At 37.8% G+C, this 14,649-nt stretch overlaps 1 protein-coding gene across 11 annotated transcripts in view; it reads left to right on the forward strand.

Annotated features, from left to right (window-relative positions):
- The first annotated feature begins 2,118 nt into the window (after positions 1–2,118).
- Positions 2,119–14,649, forward strand: part of LOC139745957 (endonuclease 8-like 3) — a 33,070-nt gene continuing 20,539 nt past the window's right edge. For 9 of the 11 annotated variants that reach the window (XR_011712027.1, XR_011712029.1, XR_011712028.1 and 6 more), the window contains exons 1-5: positions 2,121–2,351; positions 3,222–3,373; positions 4,358–4,468; positions 5,945–6,122; positions 7,816–7,926. Coding sequence is in view for 6 of the 11 variants with exons in the window: in XM_071656681.1 (XP_071512782.1) it covers positions 2,253–2,351; positions 3,222–3,373; positions 4,358–4,468; positions 5,945–6,122; positions 7,816–7,926 (651 nt within the window). In the remaining 5 variants the exon portion in view is untranslated. Of the gene's footprint in view, positions 2,352–3,221; positions 3,374–4,357; positions 4,469–5,944; positions 6,123–7,815; positions 7,927–14,649 lie in introns of all 11 variants that reach the window. The other 2 variants (XM_071656686.1, XM_071656687.1) reach the window with 2 other exon arrangements.

The raw sequence follows: 14,649 nt of genomic DNA on the forward strand, positions 1-14,649 counted from the left end.
ACCATGGAAAGTTCTGTGGAGCCTGGTTGTGGAAAGGGAGCTGTGGTTTCGGGCATTATTACATGACAGCTAGAGACTGAGTGTGAACGAATGGGGCCTTTGTTGTCTTGTCCTAGCGCTACCTCGCACACATAAGGGGGGAGGGGGATGTTATTCCATGTGTGGCGAGGTGGCGATGGGAATAAATAAAGGCAGACAGTATGAATTATGTACATGTGTATATATGTATATGTCTGTGTGTGTAGATATATGTGTACATTGAGATGTATAGTTATGTATATTTGCGTGTGTGGACGTGTATGTATATACATGTGTATGGGGGTGGGTTAGGCCATTTCTTTCGTCTGTTTCCTTGTGCTACCTCGCAGACGCGGGAGACAGCGACAAAGCAAAATAAATAAATAGATAATATATATATATATATATATATATATATATATATATATATATATATATATATATCTTTTTCTTTTCTTTTAAACTATTCGCCATTTCCCGCGTTAGCGAGGTAGCGTTAGGAACAGAGGACTGGGCCTTTTTTGGAATATCCTCACCTGGCCCCCTCTGTTCCTTCTTTTGGAAAAAAAAAAAAAAAAACGAGAGGGGAGGATTTCCAGCCCCCCGCTCCCTCCCCTTTTAGTCGCCTTCTACGACACGTAGGGAATACGTGGGAAGTATTCTTAATCCCCTATCCCCAGGGATAATATATATATATATATATATATATATATATATATATATATATATATATATATATATATATATATATATATATATATAAGAGCCTGAGCTGCCCGTGTCTTCTTAGCTAATATATAAAAAAAGCCAGACACTTTTTGAATCAGTTCCTAAGTCTGCTTCTATCATTTCAGATTCCTGTCTGACAAAAATAACTTATCTTCCCGTAAAAAATATTTTTTAAACTTGTAACCATCTGTGGATGATCTCCCTTGACTGATTTGAATAACCAAGAGAAAGAATACATACGAAGGTTTTATGAAAAGTGTAAGGGATTAATATTTCCAATTTCAGGTACGAAAATCAGTACCATTAATAATGTCCACCAGAAGACAGATGCCATTGTACGGGAAAACTTTCACGCCAAATTTCATATTATAGTAATGTCTAGTACAGTGCCTAAACCTTTGTTATAATCTACATCAGTTGCATTTATATGCTTAATAATGTCCTAAATGTATAACAACGTGTCTTTCTATTTTCAAGGATGATTGAAGTATGTTTACCTAATGTAGTATTTCTTATAAATTAAAACATGAAATGATATCAAGTTTCACGCGATACAGATGGTCTTAAATATGTCGAGGTTATTCAGAAAACTGTACATTTGTGTAAAGACAGTGTTATTTGCTTAAGGAATATAGATAAATTTATTTTTTTCTGTAATTTGTTCCCGGATTATGCACTGAAACTGTGCTAACTATAGTCATTTACTAGTCACTGAGTAACAAATATGTAGATTACGACAGACATTACTACAAATACAACTGTACATAATCAAGATTAGATACTGGGAAATATTAATTTACACAAAGAACGGTAGAAATATGGAACAGCCTACCACAGAAAGTACTGGCACCATCAAACAGTTCTCTGAAGGAAGACTAGATCATTTCTGGGAAAGCCAAGCACAGAAATATAATTACGAGAAAATACAAACCATCGGACATGACATACGAATTTAAGTTTATCTAAGGAGCTGAGAGAAGAGGAGGCCTTACAGTTGGAAGTATGAATTATGCACATGTGTATATATGTATATGTCTGCGTATATATATATATATATATATATATATATATATATATATATATATATATATATATATATATATACGTTGAAATGTATAGGTATGTATACGTGCGAGTGTATACATGTGTATATGGGTGGGTAAGGCCATTCTTTCGTCTGTTTCCTTTGCGCTACCTCGCTAACGTGGGAGACAGCGACAAAGTATAATGAAATAAATGAAATAATATATATATATATATATATATATATATATATATATATATATATATAAACTATCATTTTAGGCCATTATTAGAATTGCGGCAAACATTAACGCCTAACCAGACGTGTTTATAGTGACACGCAACAACGTGTTACGTAAATCAGTGTTGGGTACTTGAGGTAATGGCGGTTGCGGTATCTCAGAAACTCTGGTGTTCAGTTACTTCTCAGAAACTCTGGTGTTCAGTTACTTCTAAGACAATTCCGGAAGAAAGCCCAAGATATGGTGGAGGGACCAGGATGCAAGCTGAAAGGGGAAACCCTGAAGAAAAGAGCCAAAGGACAGAAAGTAGAGGCCGTGAATGGGGAGGTGATGAAGAAGGTAAGAGGTGGTCCAATCCACTACAGTACCTCAGGTTTGTACCTACTCTAATTGCTTTCGCAGGCAATTAGGCTGATAGTACGAAAAGCTGATTATAATTGGTAAGTCGTTTGTTTACGCCATTATCTTAGGTTAGGTTGTCGAAGTTAGATTTACCCATTATTATTGTAGAATTACTTCAGATGTTTTGAAATGGTTAGTCCAAAATTTAGAATGATATTTTTCTGCAGTGGTAGTGCTGTGTTTAGAGAATGGAAAAGGAAAGGATAACCTAAAGTTTGAGGACCATATATATATATATATATATATATATATATATATATATATATATATATATATATATATGCTTAGACAGAGAGGGTGGGGGGGGATAAAGGTGATAGCGGTGAGGAATATGCTGATCAGGGAAAATGTGTTTTCCCCCATAAGTTGATATGAATTTTAAAAGAATCGTAATCTTTTGATTTTTGGTTATTTCTAACTATATTATCTAATGGATAAGCCCAAAAAATTGTAGATATGGTAGCATAATAAATGTAAAGGATTACCTGAGGGTAAAAAGGTAAGAGTATATGGAAATTGTTATTAAACTAAAGATTTTAGAGATTCTTTACAAAATAGCTGAATTTTTTTGTTAGAAAGCATGTGTAAAGTGAATCCCTGCCAGTGTAAATGGTTTGTTTCGCATATGTGGATACTAAAACTTGCTATTGTAAATTGTCTCAAAAGAAAATAAGTTAGACTGTTTTGTGTTAGACAAAATTCAATATTTTTCTTTTATTATTAAGCTTTGATCTGCTTATATGTAAGGGCTTTGGTCCGTATATGTATCAGAAAAGAATTTCATAACTGTTTTTGCAAATGTTTCAGAGCAGCAAGGCAGCACTAGGTGCATCCTCCCCCTTTGACTTGCTAATCGGAATGACTTTAACCGATGTTAAGACACTTGGGAAAGAGCTCTTTGCATTTTTTGAAGGAGATGCATGTTTGCGAGTGCACTTTCTTATGTCTGGATCAGTGAGGTGAGTTTTTATTGTGGATAAAACTTAGTATTTTTTGAAATCTCTTTTTGAATATAAATGAAAATTAGTTACTAAATGGGCTTAAAGCAGCCTTGTTTAGAATGAAGTATACATTTCGATCCAATAATGCACTAATACAGTTGTACAGAATGTGGGAAGAGGAAACATAATATGTTGGGTAAAAAGAAGTCTTTTTTTTTTTTTTTTTATACATATTTGCTCTTTCCCATGTCACTGAGTAACATCAGGAACAGATAATTGAGCCTTAGAGGGAAAAGTCCTCACTTGGCCCCCTTCTCTGTTCCTTCATTTGGAAAAGTAAAACTGAAGTGGAGGATTTCCATCCCTCCACTCCCACCCCTTTTAGATGCCTTTTACAACCCACAGAGAATATGTAGGAATTATTCTTTTTCCTATCCACAAGGATAAACTGTTCGAAAGTTTTAGGAAATAGTTTGGCTTAGAAGTATGAAAAGAAAATTGGCAAATATTCATATACTGAAGATATTTTAATGGAAAATGCAGGCTGATAGTTTCTAGATATTTTTTACAAAATTGTAGGGCAAACTCCACTGCTTCTTGAAAACAGTATCATTGTCAAATTGTCATTTAGATAACTTTTCCTCTTACATTCTCATCATATATGGCTTTAGTTTTATATTTGTCAATTTTTGACATTTTTAATGGAATAAGTAGCTCTGATCATATTTATTACTTTTTGAGATTCATTATCTGTCTTTGCTCAGTGGAGTATTGACAAAGGTGCACATTTAAGTATGTTTTTATTGATACCATTTTTGCTGGGAGTGTTTCATTGGAGTTTGGAACTTTGCTGGCAGGTCTAGCTTAAAGTTTCATAGTTTTGTCCTTTTGCCATAGTGGTTGCATAGAATGAAAGTGGTCAGTTACTTTAGCAAAGAAAAATTAGTTAATTTGTTTAGGAAATGGATTTCATCAGAATGATTACAGATATTTCTTTTTCAGATTTAATAAAGAACGTCAAGGATTTGGCTACAGAAAAACAGAAAATGCATCACTGATATTAAAAATGACTGAAGATGATGTGGAATTCATTCAAGCTTCTGTTGAAATGAGGTAGGCTGTTATTGGAGTAAGATTCTAGTGACCGAGGCCATTTATGGAACCTTTTCAGCTTAACTCTCAAAAGGCTTCCTATGTATTTTTTTTCTATATTAGCTGAGATGGCATGGGCAGCTGAGGCCCTAATCAAGGCCATCCCATCAGTGCCATTATATAGAGGCTGATTTGAGAGAAAAACTGCAGAAGCTGATGACTGTGTTTGGAGAAGGGTGTGAAAGGAGAAAGTTGAGAGTGATTGTGAATAAGAGCAAGGATATTAGCTTCACTAGGGTTGAGGGACAAGTTAATGGGGATGTAAGTTTGAATGGAGAAAAATTGGAGGAAATGAAGTGTTTTAGATATCTGGGAGTGGACTCGTGTATTTTTCTGAACATAACTGCTTCTCCCATCTTAAGAAGGTAGCTTCAGGGACAGAGGAACAAAGATCTTATTTGCACGAACAGACTATGACAGATTATGCAAGAAACTGGTTGAAAAAGAAACTCTTATAGTATTTAGTTGTAGGGTGAATGGAATGAACTGAATGAGGATATCATATATGTGTAAAGCATACAGAATTTTAAGATTTGTTCAATAGCAGAGAACATTCAAGAGATAGAAACTCCCTTCTGAGACAGGTGAATGAAAACCTTGTTTGCACATATCCTTTTTCTGTAGCTGTCATGTATAATGCACCAAAAGCAGAGCCCTCCATCTGCAGCCAAGCCCCATGGACTATTCTACAGTTTAATCTTGACTGTTTCATATGCCCTGGTTCATCCCACTAACATTACATAACCTCCCAAACACAGCAGGGTCTGAATATAGCACAAAATAGTAACCAAAATGATTTGTGCAGCATCAAATCATGCTATCTTATGACGTCCATATCTTAGTAAATGAGGGGGAAAAGAGAAAAATGCTCAAAATGCTATATGATTAATGGGAATTATGTACCATATCATACTCAAAGTGTTATCTATGCATTGAAAATGATATACAATACATAAAGGAAATGACAGACAAGTATCTTCCTTTGCTTATTTTTCTCATGTATAACTTCTATGTACATGATGTGGCAAATTGTTTGGGATAACTTTTTCCATTGTATTTGTCTGTCTAACCATCATTTGTCCGTCACTGAGAGTTGCACTTTAATTTGCATTTTGACCACAGCAACAACTCATAACGTGGCCATGGGACTTTATATAGATATTTTTGATGTTTTATAAATGGTATTTCCACCCATTTATATTCCTTTCCCAGTAACTATACTGCACTGTAGGCAATTCAGATGTTCCATGTAGGCAATTCAGATGTGCCATGTAACACCCATTTTGCTCACAGAAAAACTTAACTTCATATTTTGTAGTACGTTCAGGAACCTATCCATGCAAGCTCTGAGAAGGCAATGGTGTATCTTATTTAGGATATACTATGTAACAGGGAATAACATAATATTTTATAACTTTTCCAACTCCATTTTTACAGGTCATCAGCTGAGTGTTTACAAAAATATACTGAATTAATTGATCTAGATATTTGTTCGCCAACTTTTGATGCAAAGCGAGCTACTCATACTATCATGCAACATCAAGAGCGACTAATATGTGATGTGATTCTTGACCAGCTGGTGTTACCAGGGGTTGGGAATATTATCAAGAATGAGGTAACTCTTTTGGTTTGCTAATTAAGGTCACTAACTGGAAAGACTTTCTTCTGTCATGTCTATAATGTTTCACACCATGCTCTTGTCAGATTTCTTCATCATTTAAAGGAACATGTTCTCACCATATTCTAATACTTTCATTGAATTTTTCTTGAACCCTCTCTGACTGATTTCGTAAGTTTCTTTCTTGACTTATTCTCTTGCATTTAGCCCCTTTATTCTCAAAAGTATCAAATTCACTTATTTGTAACATTATTTACAGATAACCAAAATTTAATCAGACTTTGGTATGGAGGTTTGCTTCAGTGTGTGATAAGTCTGGTTGACTGCAATATTTGCTGGTAATGCTTCCTTATTACAGTAAAAGTAAATTGGCTGAATAGAGTGGATGAAAATTAAATGGTCTGTTGTGTAGAATGAATAAATTATAAATTGATTTATTATTCATAGTAAATGTTGTACTTTGAGGTGGTGTAGCTTATTCTTTTGAATGATATGTGACTAGATAGGTGAATGGATAAGCCTAACAAATGCAACTATAGACTTTTTAAATATCAGTCAAAACAGGTCAAAATGCAGTTGAACATGTAACAATCATATTATAGACATTTGAAATTACTTTTATGGTTTGCCAGTTTGATCAGAATTTTGAGCACAGTTCCCATATTTAGTTACCTGTACTCTGTATATGAAATTAGAGATATTGCATTTTTTGATAGCATAATAGAAATGCACGTCACTTACCGAACAGAGTGTTAACCACAGGCCAGTTGCTCCATTCCCTTGTGTCAATTTACTTTGAGCAGAACAAATATGTAGTTACTAGAGAGTTGTTATCTCCCTGAGGTAGGCTATCATGCTGTCGAGTTTTTTAACCTTGGACAGGGAGAAAAAATAAAGACAATTGGAAATGGTGCTTTGGGTAGAATCAGAATTTTAGAATTAGTCCCTGATATTTCATTAAATATTTTTTTTGATAAAGTTTGACCATGTTGCTGTTAATCATTCTTATGAATTTGAATATCCTAAAGTTTGGATAGATTTTGATAATCGTAATAGAGCTGAGGCACAGGTAGAGGTTACAGATTATGACTTTGGCAGTTATGTTATAGAAAAGACAAAGGGGAAACTTTATTAGAGCCTATAAGGCTCAACGTGAACTTGACAATTAATGCTGAATAGCTGTTTGAAAGATGCAAAAAGAGACCATTCAGAAGGCAGGTTAGAAAAGTTGTATGGAAGTACTTCAGTAGTATCAAACTTGTGGATAATTCGAGTGTTTGAAATGATGAAACTGTGAATGCACAGTATATCCATATTTGAAAATTTGTATGAAAGTAGGAGCATTACATAGTAGTAATCCATAGGAACATTAGGTAGGAGCCTCAGCAAATGCTGCGCTAGAGTTGCTCTCTACCGATGGCCTGTTAAGGGTGGGGCACTAAAGGCTAAGAAGCAGCACTGGAGTTCACTAATTACGGTGACTCTATTGCCATGGCCATTCCTTTGAGAAGTTCCGATTGGAACAGGCATCATAAATGTATAGATAGATGGATAGATAATTCTAATATTATGAATTTTATGTTCTTTTGAATGTCAAACTTTTAGGTGCAAGTTTCAGGTGTCTTTTCTATGCATGACACAAGATTATAAATCTCAAAAAGTGTGAAGAATGTATGTACTTGTTTTGCAGGCACTCTTTGATGCAGGAATCAACCCCAACAGCAAAGTTAAGCAACTAAGTCAAGACCTTGTTGTTCTGCTTGTGAGAATGAACAGAGATTTTACAAAGATATTCTACAAGGCAAGTACTTATACTTGTAATTTAAGTTTTCCAGACAGTGCCTTGAAATGGTTTCATGACATTGACGTAAACTTATCTTGTTTGGTATATGTAGTCAAAAAAATTTTTTTTTTTTTTTTTCAAACTATTCGCCATTTCCCGCGTTAGCGAGGTAGCGTTAAGAACAGAGAACTGGGCCACTGAGGGAATATCCTCACCTGGCCCCCTTCTCTGTTCCTTCTTTTTGAAAAAAAAAAAAAAAAAAAATGTAGAGTACAAAATTACATATTTAAAAATGAAATTGTTTGAGATAAGGTGTTTTTATTATGCACAGATGACAGTGTCAGATTTCAGAATATTTTCATGAATAAGTAGTACAACAGTATTATATGGGTGCATGGTCTGAGCTATAGAGAGGGTTTTCTGAAAGAGGGTAGATGCATTGGAAATGAAATGTTTGAGAACAGGATGTGGTGTGAGATGGTTTGAGTGAGTTGGTAATGAAAGGTTGAGAGAGATGTGTGGTAATAATAAAAGTGTGGTTGAGAGAGAAGAGGGTGTGCTGAAATGGTATGGACATATGGAATGAGTGAGGAAGGGTTGACAAAGAAGATATGTGTGCCAGAATTAGAGGGACCAAGGATAATGAGACCAAATTGGAGAGTGAAGGATGGAGTGTAAAAGATTTTGAGTGATTGGTGCATGAAACATGCAGGAGGGTGAAGGGCTTGCACAGGATAGAGTGAATTGGAGCAATGTGGTATACTTGGGTTGACATTCTGTCAGTAGACTGAACTAGGGCATGTGAAACATCCAGGATAAACCATGGAAAGTTCTCTAGGGTGTAAATGTGGATAGGGAGCTGTGATTTTGTTATGTTACACAACAGGTCAAGCATGGATTTGAATGGATGTGGCCTTTCTTTCTTTGTTTTTGACGGTAACGTGGGAAGTGGCAATCACATATGGAAAGTGAGGAAAGATTGACCAAGAGGATATATGTGTCAGAGGTGGAGGGAACGAGAAGTGGGAGACCAAATTGGAGGTGGACAGATGGAGTGAAAAAGATTTTGAGTGATCGGGGCCTGAACATGCAGGAGGGTGAAAGGTGTGAAACGAATAGAGTGAATTGGAATGATGTGGTATATCGGGGTCGACGTGCTGTCAATGGATTGAACCAGGGCATGTGAAGCATCTGGGGTAAACCATGGAAAGTTGTGTGGGGCCTGGATGTGGAAAGGGAGCTGTGGTTTCAGTGCATTATTACATGACAGCTCGAGACTGAATGATTTGGTAGACAGAGAAGAGGTAGTAAAAGCTTTGCGGAAGATGAAAGCCGGCAAGGCAGTAGGTTTGGATGGTATTGCAATGGAATTTATTAAAAAAGGGGGTGACTGTATTGTTGACTGGTTGGTAAGGTTATTTAATGTATGTATGATTCATGGTAAGGTGCCTGAGGATTGGCGGAATGCTTGCATATTGCCATTGTACAAAGGCAAAGGGGATAAGAGTGAGTGCTCAAATTACAGAGGTATAAATTTGTTGAGTATTCCAGTTAAATTATATGGGAGGGTATTGATTGAGAGGGTGAAGGCATGTACAGAGCATCAGATTGGGGAAGAGCAGTGTGGTTTCAGAAGTGGTAGAGGATGTGTGGATCAGGTGTTTGCTTTGAAGAATGTATGTGAGAAATACTTAGAAAAGCAAATGGATTTGTATGTAGCATTTATGGATCTGGAGAAGGCATATGATAGAGTTGACAGAGATGCTCTGTGGAAGGTACTAAGAATATATGGTGTGGGAGGCAAGTTGTTAGAAGCAGTGAAAAGTTTTTATCGAGGATGTAAGGCATGTGTACGTGTAGGAAGAGAGGAAAGTGATTGGTTCTCATTGAATGTAGGTTTGCGGCAGGGTTGTGTGATGTATCCATGGTTGTTTAATTTGTTTATGGATGGGGTTGTTAGGGAGGTGAATGCAAGAGTTTTGGAAAGAGGGGCAAGTATGCAGTCTGTTGGGGATGAGAGAGCTTGGGAAGTGAGTCAGTTGTTGTTCGCTGATGATACAGCGCTGGTGGCTGATTCATGTGAGGTACTGCAGAAGCTGGTGACTGAGTTTGGTAAAGTGTGTGAAAGAAGAAAGTTAAGAGTAAATGTGAATAAGAGCAAGGTTATTAGGTACAGTAGGGTTGAGGGTCAAGTCAATTGGGAGGTAAGTTTGAATGGAGAAAAACTGGAGGAAGTAAAGTGTCTTAGATATCTGGGAGTGGATCTGGCAGCGGATGGAACCATGGATATATATATATATATATATATATATATATATATATATATATATATATATATATATATATTTTTTTTTTTCATACTATTCGCTATTTCCCGCGATAGCGAGGTAGCGTTAAGAACAGAGGACTGGGCCTTTGAGGGAATATCCTCACCTGGACCCATTCTCTGTTCCTTCTTTTGGAAAATTAAAAAAAAAAAAAACGAGAGGGGAGGATTTCCAGCCCCCCCGCTCCCTTCCCTTTTAGTCGCCTTCTACGACACGCAGGGAATACGTGGGAGGTATATATATATATATGTATATATGTTTATTAAAAAAGGGGGTGACTGTATTGTTGACTGGTTGGTAAGGTTATTTAATGTATGTATGACTCTCATTTGCCCTCTTTTTCACCTCTTGCACCTTTCTCTTGACCTCCTGTCTCTTTCTTTTATACATCTCCCACTCAGTTGCATTTTTTCCCTGCAAAAATTGTCCAAATGCCTCTCTCTTCTCTTTCACTAATGATCTTACTTCTTCATCCCACCACTCACTACCCTTTCTAATTAACCCACCTCCCACTCTTCTCATGCCACAAGCATCTTTTGCGCAATCCATCACTGATTCCCTAAATACATCCCATTCCTCCCCCACTCCCCTTACTTCCATTGTTCTCACCTTTTTCCATTCTGTACTCAGTCTCTCCTGGTACTTCCTCACACAAGTCTCCTTCCCAAGCTCACTTACTCTCACCACCCTCTTCACCCCAACATTCACTCTTCTTTTCTGAAAACCCATACAAATCTTCACCTTCGCCTCCGCAAGATAATGATCAGACATCCCTCCAATTGCACCTCTCAGCACATTAACATCCAAAAGTCTCTCTTTCGCGCGCCTGTCAATTAACACGTAATCCAATAATGCTCTCAGGCCATCTCTCCTACTTACATACGTATACTTATGTATATCTCGCTTTTTAAACCAGGTATTCCCAATCACCAGTCCTTTTTCAGCATGTAAATCTACAAGCTCTTCACCATTTCCATTTACAACACTGAACACCCCATATATACCAATTATTCCCTCAACTGCTACATTACTCAACTTTGCATTCAAATCACCCATCACTATAACCCGGTCTTGTGCATCAAAACCACTAACACATTCATTCAGCTGCTCCCAAATCACTTGCCTCTCATGATCTTTCTTCTCATGCCCAGGTGCATATGCACCAATAATCACCCATCTCTCTCCATCAACTTTCAGTTTTACCCATATTAATCGAGAATTTACTTTCTTACATTCTATCACATGCTCCCACAACTCCTGTTTCAGGAGTACTGCTACTCCTTCCCTTGCTCTTGTCCTCTCACTAACCCCTGACTTTACTCCCAAGACATTCCCAAACCACTCTTCCCCTTTACCCATTAGCTTCGTTTCACTCAGAGCCAAAACATCCAGGTTCCTTTCCTCAAACATACTACCTATCTCTCCTTTTTTCACATCTTGGTTACATCCACACACATTTAGACACCCCAGTCTGAGCCTTCGAGGAGGATGAGCACTCCCCGTGTGACTCCTTCTTCTGTTTCCCATTTTAGAAAGTTAAAAAAATACAAGTGGATCATAGGGTGGGGGAGGGGGCGAAAATTCTGGGAGCCTTGAAGAATGTGTGGAAGTCGAGAACATTATCTCGGAAAGCAAAAATGGGTATGTTTGAAGGAATAGTGGTTCCAACAATGTTGTATGGTTGCGAGGTGTGGGCTATGGATAGAGTTGTGCGCAGGAGGATGGATGTGCTGGAAATGAGATGTTTGAGGACAATGTGTGGTGTGAGGTGGTTTAATCGAGTAAGTAACGTAAGGGTAAGAGAGATGTGTGGAAATAAAAAGAGCATGGTTGAGAGAGCAGAAGAGGGTGTTTTGAAATGGTTTGGGCACATGGAGAGAATGAGTGAGGAAAGATTGACCAAGAGGATATATGTGTCGGAGGTGGAGGGAACGAGGAGAAGTGGGAGACCAAATTGGAGGTGGAAAGATGGAGTGAAAAAGATTTTGTGTGATCGGGGCCTGAACATGCAGGAGGGTGAAAGGAGGGCAAGGAATAGAGTGAATTGGATCGATGTGGTATACCAGGGTTGACGTGCTGTCAATGGATTGAATCAGGGCATGTGAAGCGTCTGGGGTAAACCATGGAAAGCTGTGTAGGTATGTATATTTACATGTGTGGATGTATGTATATACATGTGTATGGGGGTGGGTTGGGCCATTTCTTTCGTCTGTTTCCTTGCGCTACCTCGCTAACGCGGGATACAGCAAAAAAAAAAAAAAAAAAAAAAATATATATATATATATATATATATATATATATATATATATATATATATATATATATATATATACATATATATATATATAATTTACTAGGAATACTCAACAAACTTATACCTCTGTAATTTGAGCACTCACTCTTATCCCCTTTGCCTTTGTACAATGGCACTATGCACGCATTCCGCCAATCCTCAGGCACCTCACCATGAGTTATATATACATTAAATAACCTTACCAACCAGTCAATTATACAGTCACCCCCTTTTTTAATAAATTCCACTGCAATACCATCCAAAACTGCTGCCTTGCCAGCTTTCATCTTCCGCAAAGCTTTTACTACCTCTTCTCTGTTTACCAAATCATTTTCCCTAACCCTCTCATTTTGCACACCACCTCGACCAAAACACCCTGTATCTGCCACTCTGTCATCAAACACATTCAACAAACCTTCAAAATACTCACTCCACCTCCTTCTCACATCACCACTACTTGTTATCACCTCCCCATTTGCGCCCTTCACTGAAGTTCCCACTTGCTCCCTTGTCTTACGCACTTTATTTATATATATATGGGAGGGTATTGATTGAGAGGGTGAAGGCATGTACAGAGCATCAGATTGGGGAAGAGCAGTGTGGTTTCAGAAGTGGTAGAGGATGTGTGGATCAGGTGTTTGCTTTGTAGAATGTATGTGAGAAATACTTAGAAAAGCAAATGGATTTGTATGTAGCATTTATGGATCTGGAGAAGGCATATGATAGAGTTGATAGAGATGATCTGTGGAAGGTATTAAGAATATATGGTGTGGGAGGCAAGTTGTTAGAAGCAGTGAAAAGTTTTTATCGAGGATGTAAGGCATGTGTATGTGTAGGAAGAGAGGAAAGTGATTGGTTCTCAGTGAATGTAGGTTTGCGGCAGGGGTGTGTGATGTCTCCATGGTTGTTTAATTTGTTTATGGATGGGGTTGTTAGGGAGGTAAATGCAAGAGTTTTGGAAAGAGGGGCAAGTATGAAGTCTGTTGGGGATGAGAGAGCTTGGGAAGTGAGTCAGTTGTTGTTCGCTGATGATACAGCGCTGGTGGCTGATTCATGTGAGAAACTGCAGGAGCTGGTGACTGAGTTTGGTAAAGTGTGTGAAAGAAGAAAGTTAAGAGTAAATGTGAATAAGAGCAAGGTTATTAGGTACAGTAGAGTTGAGGGTCAAGTCAATTGGGAGGTGAGTTTGAATGGAGAAAAACTGGAGGAAGTGAAGTGTTTTAGATATCTGGGAGTGGATCTGGCAGCGGATGGAAACATGGAAGCGGAAGTGGATCATAGGGTGGGGGAGGGGGCGAAAATTCTGGGAGCCTTGAAGAATGTGTGGAAGTCGAGAACATTATCTCGGAAAGCAAAAATGGGTATGTTTGAAGGAATAGTGGTTCCAACAATGTTGTATGGTTGCGAGGCGTGGACTATGGATAGAGTTGTGCGCAGGAGGATGGATGTGCTGGAAATGAGATGTTTGAGGACAATGTGTGGTGTGAGGTGGTTTGATCGAGTAAGTAACGTAAGGGTAAGAGAGATGTGTGGAAATAAAAATAGCGTGGTTGAGAGAGCAGAAGAGGGTGTTTTGAAATGGTTTGGTCACATGGAGAGAATGAGTGAGGAAAGATTGACCAAGAGGATATATGTGTCGGAGGTGGAGGGAACGAGGAGAAGAGGGAGACCAAATTGGAGATGGAAAGATGGGGTGAAAAAGATTTTGTGTGATCGGGGCCTGAACATGCAGGAGGGTGAAAGGAGGGCAAGAAATAGAGTGAATTGGAGCGATGTGGTATACCGGGGTTGACGTGCTGTCAGTGGATTGAATCAAGGCATGTGAGGCGTCTGGGGTAAACCATGGAAAGCTGTGTAGGTATGTATATTTGCGTGTGTGGACGTATGTATATACATGTGTATGGGGATGGGTTGGGCCATTTCTTTCGTCTGTTTCCTTGCGCTACCTCGCAAACGCGGGAGACAGCGACAAAACAAAAAAAAAAAAATATATATATATATATATATATATATATATATATATGTGGTTTCAGAAGTGGTAGAGGATGTGTGGATCAGGTGTTTGCTTTGAAGAATGTATGTGAGAAATACTTAGAAAAGCAAATGGATTTGTATGTAGCA

This window comes from Panulirus ornatus, chromosome 63 (assembly GCF_036320965.1).
Source record: "Panulirus ornatus isolate Po-2019 chromosome 63, ASM3632096v1, whole genome shotgun sequence".
Taxonomy (NCBI): domain Eukaryota; kingdom Metazoa; phylum Arthropoda; class Malacostraca; order Decapoda; family Palinuridae; genus Panulirus; species Panulirus ornatus.